The sequence below is a fragment of the Protopterus annectens genome, chromosome 11.part0 (genome assembly GCF_019279795.1).
Source record: "Protopterus annectens isolate FY-2018-M chromosome 11.part0, PAN1.0, whole genome shotgun sequence".
NCBI classification, from domain to species: Eukaryota; Metazoa; Chordata; order Ceratodontiformes; family Protopteridae; genus Protopterus; species Protopterus annectens.
Window position 1 is genome coordinate 926,583,103 of NC_056745.1, and position 18,430 is coordinate 926,601,532.

Here is an 18,430-nt window from a genome sequence, read left to right on the forward strand (position 1 = left end):
GTCTTGACTTTTGGAAGTTGACTGTGTATCCCAGAGCTTGAAGTAATCGTGTGACATAATCCAGGTTTTTTGTCAACATCAATTTGTCGTCCGCTTGTATGAGGCAGTCGTCCAGGTACGGGTAAATTTGTATACCCTGGAGCCTGCAATGAGCAATTACTGAAGCCAGGCATTTTGTAAATACTCTGGGCGCAGTAGATAAGCCAAATGGCAATGCTGAGAATTGATAATGCTCTGGCCCTGCAAGAAATCTGAAGTATCTTCTGCAGCTGTGTCTGATAGGGACATGCAGGTATGCCTCCTTGAGGTCCAGAGTAATCAGCCACGACCCCTTGCCCAGCATGGGAAGGAGTTGCTGTAGAGTCAGCATTTTGAACTTTGGTACTATGAGAAAGGTGTTTAATGTGGACAAGTCTAGTATTGGTCTCCATTGAGATTCTTTTCTTGGAACAAGGAACAGTCTTGAGTAAAACCCCTGGTCTTGTTCTTGTTGTGGAACTCTTTCTATTGCTTTCAACCGAGTCAGCAGAGTGATTTGCTTGATAGCCTCTGCCCTCTGATTTTGTGGTAGGTTTGGCATGCCTTGTTTTCTTGGTAAGGTATGAAAGTGAAACCTGTACCCTCGGTCTATAATGTCCAAAATCCATTTGTCCTTTGTCAGTCTGTGCCAGTTTTCTGCAAACAGAGATAATTTCCCACCCAAGGGAGCTTCTAGTTGTTCCCTGGTAGGCGGTAGTAGAGGAAAGTCATTGAGATTGTGGTTGTGGGGCAGGTGAAACCCCTGCGTCACTTCTTTGGTTTCCTGGCTGCCATTGTCGCCTCCTGTATGGGCCTCTGTATTGGCCTCTTCCTCGGCCACGTCTGTTCTTACCCCTTTGAAACTTTTCTGGATTAGGAAAGGACCAGTTTTTGAAGGCCAATTCCTACTGAATCTGGGGGGTTGAACCTGGAGGAAATCTTTCACATCTGAACTGATTTTGCTTTTTCTTCGATGGTCTTTAACACATCCTTAGCATTTGTACCAAAAAGCTTGTTCTTTTCCAAAGGTGCATCCAGAAGTTTTGCTTTTACATGATCTGGTAGAGGTTGATCTTTTAACCAAGCATGTCTACGAATGACTGCCCCTGTCATAGCTGCCCTACATGAAGCTTCCAGTGCATCATATCCACACTGCAGGAAGTGATTGCTTACTTGCTGAGTGTTATGTACAGCTTCCTGCAAAGTCTTCCTGTCTAAAGGATCAGGAGTGGCTAATGTTTTTTGTAAATCTTCTAACAGATAATCCTGATATTGTAACATATGAAAAAGGCAATTTAAAGCTCTCATAGATAAGGTAGTGGATGTGTAAACCTTTTTGCCCCATCTCTCTAATGACCTAGCTTCCCTGTTGGAGGGCAAAGGATTTTTGGAGGTGGAGGCTGAAACTCCTTTAGGCCTCTGTGAGATAGTTTCCAAATCAACAGTATTGGCCCTGAATAAATGGGAATGAGTTTCGGGGACCCTGTAATACCTGTCTGGCTTGGCTGGAGCAGGAGGAAGAGAATCAGGGGTAGCACTAGAATCGGAATACAAATCATCCAGAACATCAAGTACAGGAGGAATAGCTAAGGGCCTGTGCTGAGGCTTCTTAAGGAAAGCCCTAAGGCGTTTCCTAGAATCAGAATAATCCTGACCTTGCCACTTGAAATGTTCCCTCATGGTGTGCAGAACTTCCCCAAAAGAAATATCCTCAGGAGGGGAGGCCGAGGGGATGGAATCTTCTGCATCTGAGTCCTCAAAGGTCTGGAAGAGCTCTTCCTGGCTATCAGAGTGGACAGAGCCCTCAGAATCTTCATCTGAAGGAGTAGGGTCAGGGGGTTCAATCCGGGGCCTTTTATCAGGAGGAGGCTGGGATCCTCTCTCAGGATGGGCCTGTGAACCTCTAATCATGGAAATTAAATCAGCAGCCATGGACATAATTTGAGTCTCTGGAGTCGGCTGAGGTAAGGATTTAGAAGTAATATGCTTTATTTTGCTGGCTGCCTTAGCCCTAGTGTAGGCCTTAATAGACATGGCCATAGGGTGCCTGGCAGCTCCACGTGCAGGAGTGACCTTGTCTACAGCAATGGTCTCGGGCATTTCCTCGGTTTCGGTATCCGGAGGAAAAACTATAACTGGCGGAGTAATGTCAGGAATCGGAGTCGTCGGTAATGCGGTGTCTTCGGTTCGGAGCGGTGGAGAGACCGTCTCAGAGGGAACCGGAGCACTCGCGCTAGGTTTTGGCGTGGAGTCGGTGGTAGACGCGGGCCGAGGATGTCGGTCCCGGTCTTTTCGCTTTTTGGGAGTTTGCGATGTCGGAAGATCCGACGGCATGGTGCAAGTAAAATTATCGCCGAAAAAATCTTCAGCGAACTCCGCCCGGCGCCTGAGAGTGCGCTTGTTGAAGCGAGCACAGGCTACACAGGCCGAGACGTCGTGGTCTGGGCCCAGGCAAGGGAGACAGTAAGAGTGGAAATCCTTATGAGGTATTTGTTTACCACAAGAAAGACAATTGTTAACTTTTTCAGTAATTTCTGACATCGGCTGAGGCAAGAAAAGGTCCCCAACGGGGTACTTAGCTTTTTTGATGACTTCGGTATCGAAGAATACAGGAGCTGACCGACCGGCACTTGCGAACTGCTTCTGCTTCGGGCACCGCGCGGCAAGAAAGACTGAAGAAAATGGCGTCGGCTGATGCTTATGTACTCCAGCCGCTCTGACGTCGGAGAGAAATGCGACATCAGCCAACGTCGGACCCAGTCTTTGGAATCCGGCCGACCGAGGGCTGCCTGAGGCAGGACAACCCACATGTTATGACTGCAGTTGCATTCTTGAAGGACATCTGCCAGGAATGGAAACTCTGCAGGAATCATTCCCTCCCTGCATGTGGATTTGATTCCTCGAGTGTTATCCTCAGAATCACACCAGCTGGAAGTACATCCCAACAAAATTCCCAGCACTGGTAGGTACTATAGCTATAAGAAATCATAAGTGTCTAGTCTCGCCACTTAGGTGATCAAAGTACTATCTGTGTTAAAAAACGTTTGGCTTTTCCCAGTTAGGGGTCGCCACAGCGGAACTCCGGTCCGCTCATGATTGGCAGTGGATGTTTATGGTGCCGAGTTGCCAGCCCGATGTCCAACCTTCAACGAAGGCACTCGCATTCACGCTTGCAACTATCTGCATGTCTTTAACGTCACTCGACCGCGGGGAGGACATGCAGACTCCACACAGAAGGCACTCCAGCCGAGAATCGAATGGGAGAACCTCTTGCTGTGAGGCGACAATGCTAACCGCTGAACCACAAAGTACCATCAGTGAAAGGTGAAAAGTATTCCATTTCAACCTAAAATTCCACTAAGGAAAGCAGCACTCAAAAATTTGAAATACTGCAGCATACAACTGCATTCATTATTTCTATCATGGCAGTAAGTGATTTAACAAGTACATTGTTCAGAATTTAATGTTTCTCTTCACATAAAAATCCCCTTAGACTCTCCCTAAGAAAACAGCCTTGACCCACAATAGGGCTAACTAGACTACAAAACTGATGAGCAATTGACTTAACAGGGAACAAAAGCTATAGTACTACACAATAAAATGTACAGATGAACTTAAAACAAAATGCAATTGCCAGTACTCACTAATTGTTGAGAATTTCTTCAAACATAAAGATTAGGGACCACAGTATATGGGACACAGGCCCCATTGCACATTATCTTTAATAATGATACCTGAACTACCAAATTCAACTTATGCACTCAGCTTCTGAAGTAAAGAAAGATGCACATACTGAACCAGCAGCTGGATTTACGTTTTATGTATAATGAAACGTCTGGCACACACACTTGCACAGGCTAAGGATTGTTCCCAATATACTAGGGAGCTAGTTGAAGGAACAGCGCAACATTTAAGGCACAGCACAGACATTCCTCTGATTGAGGACATTTGCTAATTTACTAGATGAATCTTAAAAAGCATGCTGAATTCAAAACGGAGAAATCAAGCTATATGCACAAGCCATGTGAAGCATTTTTGTTTCATGTAAACTGTTCATACATTTGTAATAAAAATTTAAAATTGTACTTCGAACATTAATACAAAATTAAAACAATATTTCGCAGAGAAATGAAATAATTTTGTTCATTTTAAATTTAGGCAAGTATATTAAGAGCATTAACACCAATTTCTTTTTTTTTTCAGCAAAGCCAAACAAATTTTATTTTAATAAAAGAAAAAACAAGTAGGGAAATACTGATTGTTAGATTGATTCTGATTTTTTTTAATTCACAAGGCTAAGGTTCTGATTTTGTTGTTCTTGCAAAAGATATGTATTCTTCATACCGTAGATGAAACAGACCCGCAATCAGAATCTCCATTTTCACTGTGTGAACTTGACTGACACTGCTGATCCTGTACATAAGTTACAACATTCACTATGTAGACAAGTACATGCAACAATAAAACATTTGTAATTAAAGGGCATGCCATCAATTATTCTCAAAAACAACAGTTTCCAACCATGTAAAGAAAAAAAAAAAGAGCATTTTAATATACTGCTTGTTTTCAGATGATTCGTTTCTCCCCTAAACATCCTCTACAATGGCGTGTGCTCACTCTTCTCTCAACAATTTCCAGAATTTACTATTAGTGAAGTGTATAGCTCATACCTGTATCATTAACAGTATATAGAGTGACTGTACAATGTCTCTGATATACTAATAACTACCATCATACGACCAGGAGCCATATGTTTACATAAATGTTGTCCCTCCAATGCAAGCAGCTATGAATCTTACAATAAAAATAAATAAATATATATATATATATATATATATATATATATATATATATATATATATATATATATATATTTTATATTTGATTACTGGGTTGATCTGACTGGAGAATCAGGAGCCCGTTTTCAGCAGAGACCCATGGAGAAAAGCTCCACATAGATGACAATCATAAAAAATACAAAAGCTCCACATATATGATAAAAATACAAAAGTCAGAGATGAGTACAAATTAATAGAGCAAACAATAGTATATCATAGCATAGTACGATGAGAAGTTACAGAAGTGTACAATATAGTGTACACAGTAGTAAAACAGAAAATACAATGTATTTGAGTAAGAAAATGCAGTAATATATACAGTTATATACATACATTTAAAATACAATTCATTATGGTAGTTTTTTTTTTTTACGTGTTTGACCGTTGAGTAGTGCCAGGGGAAGCTTTATCTGAATGGTGGTAGTAGGGCTAGCCATGGTCAGTACAGGTACATTGCCAGATGAAATTGAGGCGGGCTTTTAATTGGGTTTTAAAGATGGGACTGCTGGTTTACAATCTGATATCTGGTGAAAGAGAATTCCAGATTTTAGCAACTGTGTAGGAAAGTATATTGCCATTAAAGTTGCAGCATTGTATCCTTCTAAAACACAGTGGCTATGTAAGTGTGCGTACAAGACATTGAAAACTACAGCAGATATACTCTGACTACTTTTTCAATTAAACAGCAGCACCCCATTAATAAAAAACTCCTCTATAGCCAAGTTAGTAACTCAAGGAAAGGCACTGGAACCATATATATACTCCTGAGGAAAGGAGGAAGATATTAGAACTACAAGAAAAGTGTATTTATTTATTTCCAGTTTGTTTGCCAGGATGGTCCAATTGGGCCACGAAGAGCCTGTTTTCAATGGAGTCCTGGGGAGAACAGCTCCAAAAATACATGAATACAAAAATACAAATATAAATGCAAGAAGTCACAAGAAAACAAGATAAAAAATTACAAAAATAAGAGAGAATTAAAAAAAACGACCTAACAAGTTGCCATAGATTGGCATTATGAGGTGCTAGTTAGTACAATGCATTAAACTTCATTACAAATGAATTACAGTTCCTGTAAAATATGACAGTTCCTACAGTTATTATTAGGAGTTATAAGACGGTAGGAGGCTATCTACAGATATATTAGCTTGCGGAGAGTAATTAAGGTCAAAGAAATTATGTATGAGGGAAGCAAGAGCATTTCACTTGTGAAGTTAGGTGTGAGTGAAGTAGGGTTTTGAAGGCAGAGAGTCTGTGGTACAGATGAGAGGTGGAAGAGAATTCCAATGGTGTGCTAGAGAGAAAGATAGGAGGTGCTTGCCTGGTGGACGGGAGGGTTTCTGTAGTTCTATTAGATTCTGGGAGTTTGATCTGAGATGTCTATCGGGAAGATGGATTTTGAAGGTGGAAGCAAGGGAGGGGCAGAGAGAGAGAGGCTAAAAACAAGTTTGTGTGCTTGGATAAGTTGGGTATAGGTGAGATAGTTGGGTAGCTCAAGTCAGTTCAGTTGATGTAGGGAAATACAGTGATGGGTAGTGGATCATTGGCCAGTCGCAAATTTTGAAATTTTGTAGTAACGAGAAGAGTTTTGACTTGAAGGAAAACTGCAGATTAGTAAGGACAAAGGCACCATATAGGAAGGAAGGGATGAACTAAGTAGTAGCAAGAACAAGCCTGGCAGAGGGAGACATATAATGGTTATGACGGTAAAGCATGCCTAATTTCTTGTGTGTCTTTTTGATATTTATTTGTAGGTGACTATCAAACTTTAGCTGATCAGTGAGAATTCCTAAAAGTTTTGCAGTGGAGACTATTTTGAGAATGGTATTATTTTAGCTGGTTATAGAGAATGAGTTTTTACCTAAAGTGGTGGTTTTAGAAGGGGTATATATATCATTAATTTAGTCTTGGTTGCATTGTGTGCCAGGAGAGTGTTGAAACATTAACCCTTTAACCTCCAGTGGGAAGTAATCTAAGCACCCAAGCATAGAACGAGAATGTCACTATTGTAAAAATTACTACATTAAAAAGTATTCCACATCTTCAGAACTCTTTATAAATATTTCATTAACACAATTAATATTTAAACAATATAACTACCCACTCACACCTATCTTCATGTGTAATGTCACATCTTTAGCAGCCTATGTGCATCCATAGATTCCTAAGCATTAAAAAGCATTACTCAAATATAAATATTTTGAGAACAGTAAATGCAATACTAAATGTGCACACACCAGAATATTACACTAAAATGTCTTTTTACAATGAAAATAGTGCTTTCACAGTACTTGCATCAACATTATGGTATACCACACCACCTTGAATCTCCCCTGAAAAGAGGTCAATGGTCTAACCTAGTCAACAAAGCTTGGATGGATGGATGAAGATTGTAATGCAAAATATTCAAAACTGAATTCGCATAAACTTTTCATATTCTGAAGACTGTACAACACATACTTGTCAGCTGCACTCAATTCCCATAGACTTGAGCCTTTACATTACGACTAGCAAGAAATAATTTTTGAGTGCTATCAAGATATTTACAGAAACATGAACAAAAATATTCCTGCTTATACAAGTAACAATACAAATATTCAGCATCTCTCAAAGCTGCACAACTTAACAGTACAAGGGTTCATGATGGATAGTGCCATCCTTGAAAAAAGAAGCCAATCTGGTGGTCCCCTGCCATAAACGAACTCTACAACACAAGGAAGAAGCTGTTGCAAAAAAAAGAGTAAAATCCCCTGATTGCAGGAACTCCCTGGTCAGCCTCAGTAAGAAGCAGAGATCCCTCATAAAATCCTCCAAAGCTAGTTATGAAAATCGCCACTGATTCTAAAGACAACCACAAAGCATTCTACAGCTATGTCAAGAATCTCAATGGTGACACTCAGATCTGCTCTGAGCTACAGCACAATGGCACTAGATATAAAGATCCAACTGATATTGCCAACATCCTGGCAGATAGGTTCAGTACAAACTTCACCCCCCCCTCCAAAGGGCCCATCACTAAACCGGAAGAATGCAAAACCCCTGTAATCACGGCTGCACAAGTAAAGACTGCACTCTCCAAAGCCAAGAACACAGCATCCATGGGACCTGACAACATCCCAGCCTGCATTCTGCATGAACTACAGAATGAACTGGCACCCCACCTAAAGTACCATGCTCAATCATAGCCTCACTTCAGGCTTTGTGCCTACTGAATGGCGCACAGTGATGGTTATCCCACTCCACAAAGGGGGTGCCACCAAGGACCCCTGGAACTATTGCCCCATTAGCCTGACAAGCCTGGTCTGCAAGGCCATGGAATGTATCATCTTGGAGCTTATAAACAAGGACATAGGTAACCTTCAAACTCTGGACCCCACTCAGTTTGGGTTTGTAAAAGGTAGGTCATGTCTCCTAAACCTGACTGACTTCTTTGAAGCAGTCAACAGAGCTGTGGACGAGGGTAAGGTGGTGCACATAGCCTATCTTGACCTCGCCAAGGCTTTTGACACCAACCCCACTCTGGAATTATAAACTCACTAGATTGGGCATAAATCCCTATGTCACAAGATGGGTGGCCAACTGGCTCACTGACAGAACCCACACAGTGAAAGCAGCCAACTCCAAATCCAACTTCAGACCAGTGACAAGTGGAGTACCACAGGGTGCAGTCCTGGGTCCTCTCCTATTTGGCATCTACTTCTCAGAATTCCAGGCTAATACAGCAGGTCTTTGGCTAACGAAGTTCGCAGACGACTGCAAGCTAGGTGTCATAATAGAATCGACTAATGATGTGGTCTCACTGAGACTGATGCTTGGTGTTAAAGTCATGGCCTCAAGCTCAATGCTAAGAAGTGCACTGTCATCCCATTTGGGAAAAACACTGCACTCATTAACTACCACATAGGCTGTAGCCTACTAAACACCGAAAGTGTGATGAGACACCTTGGGACACAGGTGGACAGTAGTCTCTCCTTTGATAATCACATTGCCACAGTAGTCAGGAAATCCTTCTACATGGCACACCTCATCACAAAGGGGTTCACCTCCAGAAAGAGAAAGGTCACTGTTCCTCTCTACTCATCCCTCCTCACTCCCATTAGAAGTACAACGCCCCGTTTGGCATGTACCTCGCAAGACATCTACAACAACTAGAAATGCCACAGAAATACCTCACTAAGAGGATTAACAGCCTCAAACAGATGCCATACGCAAACCATCTAAAAAAACTCCAGCTCTACTCCGTCGCTTATCGCCTACTCAGAGACGACCTCTGCCTAACATACAAAGTCATGTCAAACCCAGATCTGTTGGACATGCTACACTTAAAGAAACCACAATCCCTCCGAGCCACACGCTCCAGGGACCTAAACCTTGCCACCACAATACATATAACATGATGGAGGGATAGATTCCCATGCTCTGGAATAGACTACCCATTCATGTCAAGCAAAGCTCCTCATTAGCCCTCTAAGAAAAATCTTGACAATTGGATGGGAAATAGAAAATTCACCCAAGGGATCGCTTCTATGGCTCTGCTAGATAGGGGCACAGGAAAATAACTTTCTTGGGTGGCGAAAGCCAGGGAACATTTTTGGCTATGCTTATATAGGCCCCAAGGACGACAGCCTAGTAACCTACCTATGAAAATTTTCTTCAGCATCATTTAAGATCATGTGATATGCCAGAGTCCGTGGGTCACTTCACTTTAAAAATATAAATATACATGGTGAAATAGCTGCATAATTATTAGCAAACTGCTACTGATATCTGCAGTAAAGGCCATTATATGTGGATAATGGCACTGTATTTCTCTCTTACTTTCTTTTTTACCACAATGACATTTCACACTGTCACTCAATAACATATGGCTCACTCAGTTATAATATGAATGAGTGCTAAACAGTGGTCAAGATCTCCACTAAACAGCTTCATAGAGTAACGCTGTCCTTCTGATACTTACTGCTTTCCTTTTCATCTACTATTAATTGGCAAATTGCTTAGTTAAGGAAGCCAGCCAAAAAAAAAAAAGCCATGCTGCTGTCAGAAGTTGTGGAAGATAAATGAGAGATTACAAGAAAAGGTACTATAGGTTTGACCGAATTAAAAGAAAAAATGACCCCCAAAATGTGGCATGTTACTCGTTAGCATGACATCTCCATGCTAATGAGTAACATTAGCATGCCAACTTCATTTACTTCCTATAATGCAGTAACAGGTCATAGCAAGCCAGATCAGGATCTGTTAGAGAGCTTCAAAGGCAATTAGATCAGCTGAGACAACATTTACAGTGGCAGTAAATTTAAAGAATCGTTTAACAACCACCACCTTTAAAAAATATAACCAATTAAAATCTGCCCTGCTGAACAGAACTCTGTCACAGGTGGTAGATACCTCTTTCTACTGTTAATGTTAGTAAGTACAGAGTATAAACTACACTTGTACAAGTCCTACTTGCCTAACAGTAGATAATCAAATTTCACATTTCCTCAGTGGAATATGGATTCTGTGCTTTAACCTTAGCCTGTAATATATTTACCATGGTGGGAGTAACAAAAAACAACAGCAGAGGACAACCTAACAGTGACCCTTTGCTTACAGGCAGGCTGACCATTCTTAGCACCAGAAAAGGACAAACTGCTGTTAACCCTTCCTGAAGGGCCAAGTTCTGTCAAGGTAGTATCCCTTAGCTGTCTGTGCAAATTCAATGTATGCAAAATCTTGTCTCCCTTGTTTTTAGGTTTCAGAAAGAAAACTGGGAGACAGACAGCTTAAAGGGACATTCCCAGCATTTTTCTTTACATTCTGCAGTGTTTACCTCAAGCAGTATGTAATTCTGAGCATGCTCAAGACTTGTCTGGTTACCTACAGGAAGTTTCAGCTTTTTAATCACAGTCCTTTTTTTCCTGATCTACTCACAACACCTTGTAGTTTGAGCTAGGGATGCCACCTTTTCAAATGCCCAAAGTGGGACATTTTTTGTAGAAATGTGAGATTTTGCAGGACAAAACATACCCACGGCTAGTGCAAGGGACAGAGCTTCACTTATTTGCCAAAAGAAAAGCTTATTTTTGTAGCATTTGCATTGCTTGTGCTTTTTCATATAATATTTATGTGTTTCCGATATAAAATAACTGTTTTATGCAACTATTAAAGAAAAATGAAGAAATATATTTTATCTTAAAATCTCAGGACATCTGACGGTTATATTACAGTGTACTGCCTCGCAGGATGCGCAGTAGCAAACCCCACCCCTGATCCTTAATCACGCCCGTAACTGTCTTACTCCCAACACGTCAAAAATCATTCTTTTGTGGACACCATGTAGTACATATTTCACATGAATGAATTCCGGAAAGTACGCCAGCAAATCATTCTTCTACCGTACAAATAACAGCACAACACAGTAATAAAGCCAAGCTGATAGCGTACATGCAATTACTCGGGGTTCCGCTCGTGATATTAATGCATCAGAAATCATTCCCTTTCGAGGCATTATGCCAGCAAATCATTCTTCTACCATACAAATAACCACAAATCCATCTGACAAATAAACTGAGTATTTGGTGCAATGTGAGACAATTTTCTTAAAAAAGCCAAAGCAAAATAATAGCCAAAGCAAAATCAGTAATAAAGCCAAACCCATACAAGCTGATAGCGTACATGCAAGTACTCGGGGTTCCGCTCGTTATATTAATGTATCACAAATCATTCCCTTTCGAGGCATTTTTTTAAAGTCACGTGACATTACCAGCTAAACATTTCTCAAGTTTAATGCAGTATTTTACATATCTTGTAACTACTCAGCGTAACTGAAGTTTCAAACATAGTCATCATCAAATATCCATGGTGCACCTAACCCTTCACACAACGCTTCTTCACACATACAGCTATTTTTAAACCTGATAATGGCATTAAAAGTGATACTTTAACACCTATTCATATACTTTAACACCTATTCATCCACAATCGGCCCTTTTCTACACCTGTGTATAAAACGCCTGCAAACTGCCTTGGGCAACACTCAAGACATGAACAGGATGGACAAGTACCTTATCTCCATCACCTCGTCGCCCACATCCGTGGTTACATTCCTGCAGTCGGTCGGAATACTTGGGAAGGACAAGCGCTGCCATCTGTGTGGGTCTCGGTCCTCTCTGGCTCGACAGGCCACCATGTTCTCTTGGAGATGCACAGCCAGGAACTGTAGAAGCAGGTCCGGAATGCTCTATGGCACTTTTTTCCACAAGAGCAGACTACCTCTGCATACCCTCATTAAAGTGATGTACTGGTGGTCAAGGAAACTGCCAATCTGCAGGCTTGCAGACCACCTGTCAGTCTCCAAAACAACCCTGGTAGACTGGTATCAATTTCTCCGTGATGTCTGCAGCTGGAGACTATTGCAGGATCCAATGCTGCTGGGTGGCCCAGGGCTTGAAGTACAAATAGATGAATGTCTTCTAGTGAAGGCCAAATATAATCGTGGTCGCGTGCTAGGAAAGATGGACCGTTGGATCTTTGGGATCTATGACTGCAGTACAAAGAGTGGATACCTCACCTTCGTTGAGAGAAGGGATGCAGGCACCTTACTTCCCATTATTTGCAAGCATGTGTTGCCTGGTTCGGTCATCGTCTCGGACGAATGGGCAGCTTACAGAGGAATTGCGGAGCTGCAGGCAATGAGTTACATGCACCTGACTGTCAATCACAGTCAAAATTTTGCAGACCCTGCAACTGGTGCACACACTAACGCGGTCGAGGGGATGTGGTCGCATTGCAAGAAGCAGTTCAAACAGATGAACGGCACAGTAAGGCATATGGTGGCTAGCCACCTGGATGAGTTCGTTTGGCGTGAGAAGTACGGCAGGCAGTGTGAGGACTTGTTTATGTGCCTTCTGGAACATATCAGACAGTACCAGGAGGAGCACAAGGAAGAGCTGGGTTTCCGTATGTATGCTCAGTAGACGTTAGATATTGTGTGCACTTTTGAACAGTTAATGATTGTGTGTGCTTGTTAGTTTGTCAATTTGATAGATGTAATGAAGGCCAGATGCAATGTCTTTTCGTTAACGTGCAACAGAAAGATCTTTTTGAAAACGTCTATACTGTAATGTTACAAACTCCGAAATATAGTTAAAGCGGCAACGCAACGTTTTAAACATGTAATATTGTACTTAAAGCGGCAAAGTTCATAGTGTAATGTTATAGCCCGCAATATAATGTCCCTGTTTGCATAACACAAAATAAAGGCGAGTACTTGATGCAACTACAATTGTTGAGAATGTCTTTTTATGATGCAATGCCATTTAATTAAAGCAGAGTCTTTCGCAATTGCAATGTCTGCTTATTCTGAAATGAAATTAAGTTACCTTATTCTTATGATCTTTTAAAAGATAACCTTTTAGCAACATGTGCAAAAGTAGAATTTAGACTTCATATATGTGCAAGACTAGAAAGCAGTAGCGGCAGCGCGAGTATTTCATGCAATGTCTTCTTATTCAGAAATTAAATTGATGACATCAAGAGTTCAGGCAATCATCTTTTAAAAGTTACCTTATTGTTATGATCTTTTAAAAGATAACCTGCAGTAAATAAAGCAGTACCGGCAGCAATGTCTTCTTATTCTTAAATTAGACATCAAGATAACCTTTCAGCATAAAAGTTACCTTATTCTTATTATCTTTCAAAAGATAACGTGCAGTAAATAAAGCAGTAGCGGCAGCAATGTAAGCAAGAGGCACATGTCAAGATGCAATGTCTTCTTATTCTGAAATTAGACATCAAGAGAACCTTTTAGCATAAAAAGATTATTATCTTATTATCTTTCAAAAGATAACGTGCAGTAAATAAAGCAGTAGCGGCAGCAATGTAAGCAAGAGGCACAGCGGTGTGTGTCAATCACGTATGCCACGCCCCAAGCTATGTGTGTCAATCAAGTATGCCACGCCCCAAGCTGCGCAGTACCGCCCGCGAGGCAGTACACTGAAATATAACCCATCTGACATTTTTTTATTTTTTGCAGGACACAACTGCCCAAAGTGGGACTGTCCCTCGCAAAGAGGGACAGGTGGTAGCCCTAGTTTGAGCCATTCATTATTTTAGCTTGTGGATTATTTTGAAACAAAGGTATCTTCTAAATGTTTTAATGACCTGCCTTCTCCTGACTTCTAGCTTTTGTGGAAAGGATTAGTAAACAGAGTTATTCAGTCTTTTTTGAAATGTTAATTAGCTTAACCAGCAAAGTTTGTCTTTGCCAAACAATAGTACTTCATGGATGTTATTACCTGCTGCTACTTCTGTGGAAACCATGTGTGATTCAACTCACAAACATTAGTACATGGAGTTCTGTTATTCCTTGCATTTCATGTTATTTAGTGGCTACTTTGGAATCCACATCTGATGCATTTTGTAGGACAGGCATTGCATCTTGCAAAATTACTGGATTTATCAGTTTCTTTTGCTCTATGTAGTTTAACAATCTGTGTAGTTTTTCTCATTCAAAATGAGAATGAAAGCATTTTATAACATGTTTGGTAGTAATGTTCTCCAAAGAAGTAATATATATTTTTTTCTACTTTCACTTGACCTATTATTTTATCGTGTTAAGTTCTGCATTCGCAATTATAGCTGCAGCCTGTTGTTTCATTAGTTTAGTTAGTAGTCCTACAGGCTGCAATCCAAATTTCTGTAGTGGCAGGGATTGTTCAGCAAAATGACGGAACTGTCACTTTATTTGAGCTACATCACATACCTCTCTTTCATATCACTGCAGTAAAATAATGAAAGCTAAATGTAATATTTTCTTCAGTACATGCTCAAGTGACTCTTCTACTTGCTTTTCATCAGTCTCAAACAGTGCGAGTCCCATGACTTATGCTTTCATCAGTCTCAAACAGTGAGAGTCCCATGACCTATGCTTTCATACCTTGCATTGCATGTCTGACGTTCATTTTTGATACTACTCTCTGTAGCTTTATCACCATTCTGTTATGCACCACTGCCTTTCTTTTTGTCCTGACCAGAATTCACTGTTTCTTGACTACCTTACCAATTATATCCTTTAATTTCTACGTCACTTTTTTCTTTGCTATTTTCATTATATTTAGAACCACTAGCAAAGGGGGGAGAGGACACCACTGCCTGGTTCCTCTGCTCAAGCAGTGACCATCGCAGAGGAACCCTGTCCAGTTTAGTTTTCACCTCTGATCCCTCATATATACTCCTAATCAACCTTATAAATTTATCAGGGAATGAAAATGCTTCCATTGCTCTGCTCCTAAAGTCCCAGCCTACTCTGTCAAATGCTTTCTCTGCATCAAGACCAACAACATTGGTATTTTCTTACATTCTGCTTCCCTCTGGATCATCAGTGCTCTGTTACTGTTGTCAAAAGTTGACCTCCCCTCCACAAAACCACACTGATCCACATCTATCAATGTTTGGCATCACTTTTGTCATTCTTTTAGGCATTACAGACATAAACACTTTATAATCATGGTTTATTATTGAAATGTGTCTGTATGAAGCTGGATCTGACGGATCTTTACCCTCTTTAAGTATTACAGCTGCTACCGCTTTCTTCCAGAATGTTGGTACTCCTCCTCCTCTTAAAATACAGTTAAACAAAGCCTTCCACATCTTTATCAGTTTTTCCCTTCTAACTTCCACAGGAAACCCATCTATTCCTGGGGACTTTCCTTAGGTTTGGTTATACATCACCCTTTTTATCTTATCTCCTCCTATCCTAATTGCTCACCTAGTACTTACCTATGAATTGGAGAAGATGCCTGGATAATGAATCCAATGTGAGAATACAATAAAAATGTCCCCAGTACCTTAATGGCTACGACCTACAGTTTGCCTAAAGCTATTTATTTTCATTTGGGAAAGTTTTCTTTTTCCCAAGGCTCTCCCAAATCATGCGGCATGTAAAAAAAAAAAAAAGTATAGTGTAAGCCAACAGTGATGCTTCATGTACTGAGAGGTGATCAGACATGCCACATTGCCAAAAATCATTATTTCCTCAGTTACCCACTTAGCCTCACTGGAGAGGCATAGTAGATTTGGAGCTTATCCTGAGCAGGGTTCCAATGAACTGCCAGGCACATGGACACACAATACAGTAAGAGCAAGTGAAGAAGTGTAATTTCACCACACATTATGTCATTGGATGTGAGAAGAAATGCAGTACCAAAATTGACACACAGATTGTAGAGATTCAGATAGGACCATCGTTTACAACTGAACAGGGGGCATTAAATAATATAAGGCGGTAATTTTGATTACTTCATGACTGCGCTATTTTGGATATAAATTAGCATGTAGCAAATATGAAGATTCTGGCCTCCAAAATAAGCCAAGTAAATCAGTGTTTTCATTCATAATCCCATGACACAGATATAGCATACTCAAATAAGTGATCCAAACCAGGCTTTAGCAATTCATTGATGCCAAATGAAACATTTCCTTCAGTGATCCATTTAGCAGTTTGCCTTTGCCTGCACACAAATCAAATTAAACATTTCCCCCAATAATCCCTTGAGTCGTTTGTCCTTGTCTCCATAAGCAAACTGTCATCAAATGGAACACTTCCCCCAATGATCCCGGGACAAGCACTTTTACTAAGATAAAATGAACCACTTCTCCCAAGTACACATTCAGTAGTTTGTCCATGTAGGCCCAAGTACTTCACAAACATCAAATGAGATATTCCTCCAAGTGATCCATTTCATAGTTTGTCCATGCCTGCAAAAGCACTTCACTGACACCAAATGGAACATTTCCCCAAACGATCACTTGAGTAGTTTCTCCATGTGTGTCCATGCACTTCAATGACATGAAAAGGAACATCTCCCAAAAACAATCCCTTTAGTAAGTTGTCTGTATCTGCACAAGCATATCGCTGACACCAAATGAAGCATTTCCCCCCAAATATTCGCACAAAGACTTCAGTGATGAAAGAATGAATCATTTCTTCAAATGAACCCTTCTGCAATTGGCCCATTATTGTTGAAGTCATTCACTGGAACCAATACAACATTTTCCCTCAATGATCATTGCAGTAGTATGTCCATTTCTGTACAAGCACTTTTACTGACACCAAAAGAAACAATTTCCACTAGGACCCCTTTTAGTAGTTTGTCCATAGCTGCACAAGTACTTCACTAACACCAAATCTAACTTTTCTCCCAGTGATCCTTTCAGTACCTTTTCCATTTATGCCCAAGCACTTATCTGACACCAAATGGAACATTCCCATCCAATGATCCCTTCGGTAGTTTCTCCACATCTGCCCAAGCACTTCACTGAAGCACTTACGCTAATGATCTCTTTAGCTAAGGGGTCAAGAGGTATGTAAACCTCTTAACTGCTGCTGCCACTGCTCGATCAATCTTAGCCCCCCCCCACCCTGAAACACAGTTGTGGATCAGAACATGCATGCTAACACAAGTCCTGCTTTTCAAGCAACTTTGCAATTTTATCTTGAGATAAAAGATCAAGAGGTATGCAAACCTCTTAACTGCTGCTGCCACTGCTCAATCACTTTCACTCTTCACATTTGTATACACACAAACATGCACACACTTTGTTTTTTCTTTTTCTTTTTTTACTTTTACACTCACTAACAAAAGTTTTTCTGAGTCTAGGTACACTGGCATCTGGAACATTTCAGCAGCATAAGGAACATGCCACAGGAGTATCCCAGGCAGCTGCCATTCAAATTCTCTTGCATTTCCTGGCAGCAACGTGCACCGAAGTGGATGATTACCTCCACTTCCCAGCAACAGTCATGGATTAAAGAACTGCCATGCAACAATTCTGTGCTATAGCCAATTTCTCCTGCATCCTCCGTGCAAGAGACTGCACCCACTTTCCATTTTTAAAACACCTGCTGTACCTGATGCAGTACTCTACATAAAAAAAGGGGTGTAAGTTTGTGTGCTCAGCAGATCCCTCATTACTAATATCATGGGGGCACATACTGGTAGTGTCCATAATGCTGCAATATGAAGGGGAACGTGGTCTGAGGGCTGCCTTGCAACATGGTGAAATACCTGAGGGACTACTAGTCAGTAAGAACAGGACCACAGCTATAATGTAATCAGAATCCATATCTGCCAACATTAAGCATGAGGGTAACATATGTCCTGGTGGCATGATTTGTGGCCAGTAACACTTATCTCATCTGGGGAGGCAAGGGTGGCCCATCTCCAGTGGCATTCATCACCCTCTCATAGCAGGAGTCTGTAGGTTTCACTGAGGATCATGCCAGAGTAACATCACTGACAGGTCTCACTGGATCTCTTGTGACTGCCCAAAGCACTGATCATGTTTGGAAGGTCTGTTCACACATCATTCCTCCAGACAATATTGCCTGTTCATCCAAGAAGACTGCAATCATCTGAGGAGGAACCTTAATAATAATTTAATTCTCTCTGTATGAGAAATTGTCTTCCCTACTTCCGATTTACACATGGAAGACAGAGTGTGATATGCAAATGTTATACTTTATATGAAGGCTTGCATATGAATATGACAATGTTGCAAGCGTATGTCAATTGACTGTGTCACCTCTC

At 40.9% G+C, this 18,430-nt stretch overlaps 1 protein-coding gene across 3 annotated transcripts in view; it reads right to left on the reverse strand.

Annotated features, from left to right (window-relative positions):
• The window catches only part of PHTF2 (putative homeodomain transcription factor 2), a 1,638,259-nt gene that overhangs the window by 690,294 nt on the left and 929,535 nt on the right, over positions 1 to 18,430 (reverse strand). The window contains exon 10 of one of the 3 annotated variants that reach the window (XM_044088320.1): positions 4,363 to 4,431. The exons of 1 other annotated variant lie outside the window; for it this stretch is intronic. In XM_044088320.1, the coding sequence (XP_043944255.1) occupies positions 4,363 to 4,431 (69 nt within the window). Of the gene's footprint in view, positions 1 to 4,362; positions 4,432 to 5,276; positions 5,381 to 18,430 lie in introns of those variants that run through there. One more of the 3 variants, XM_044088322.1, reaches the window with a different exon arrangement.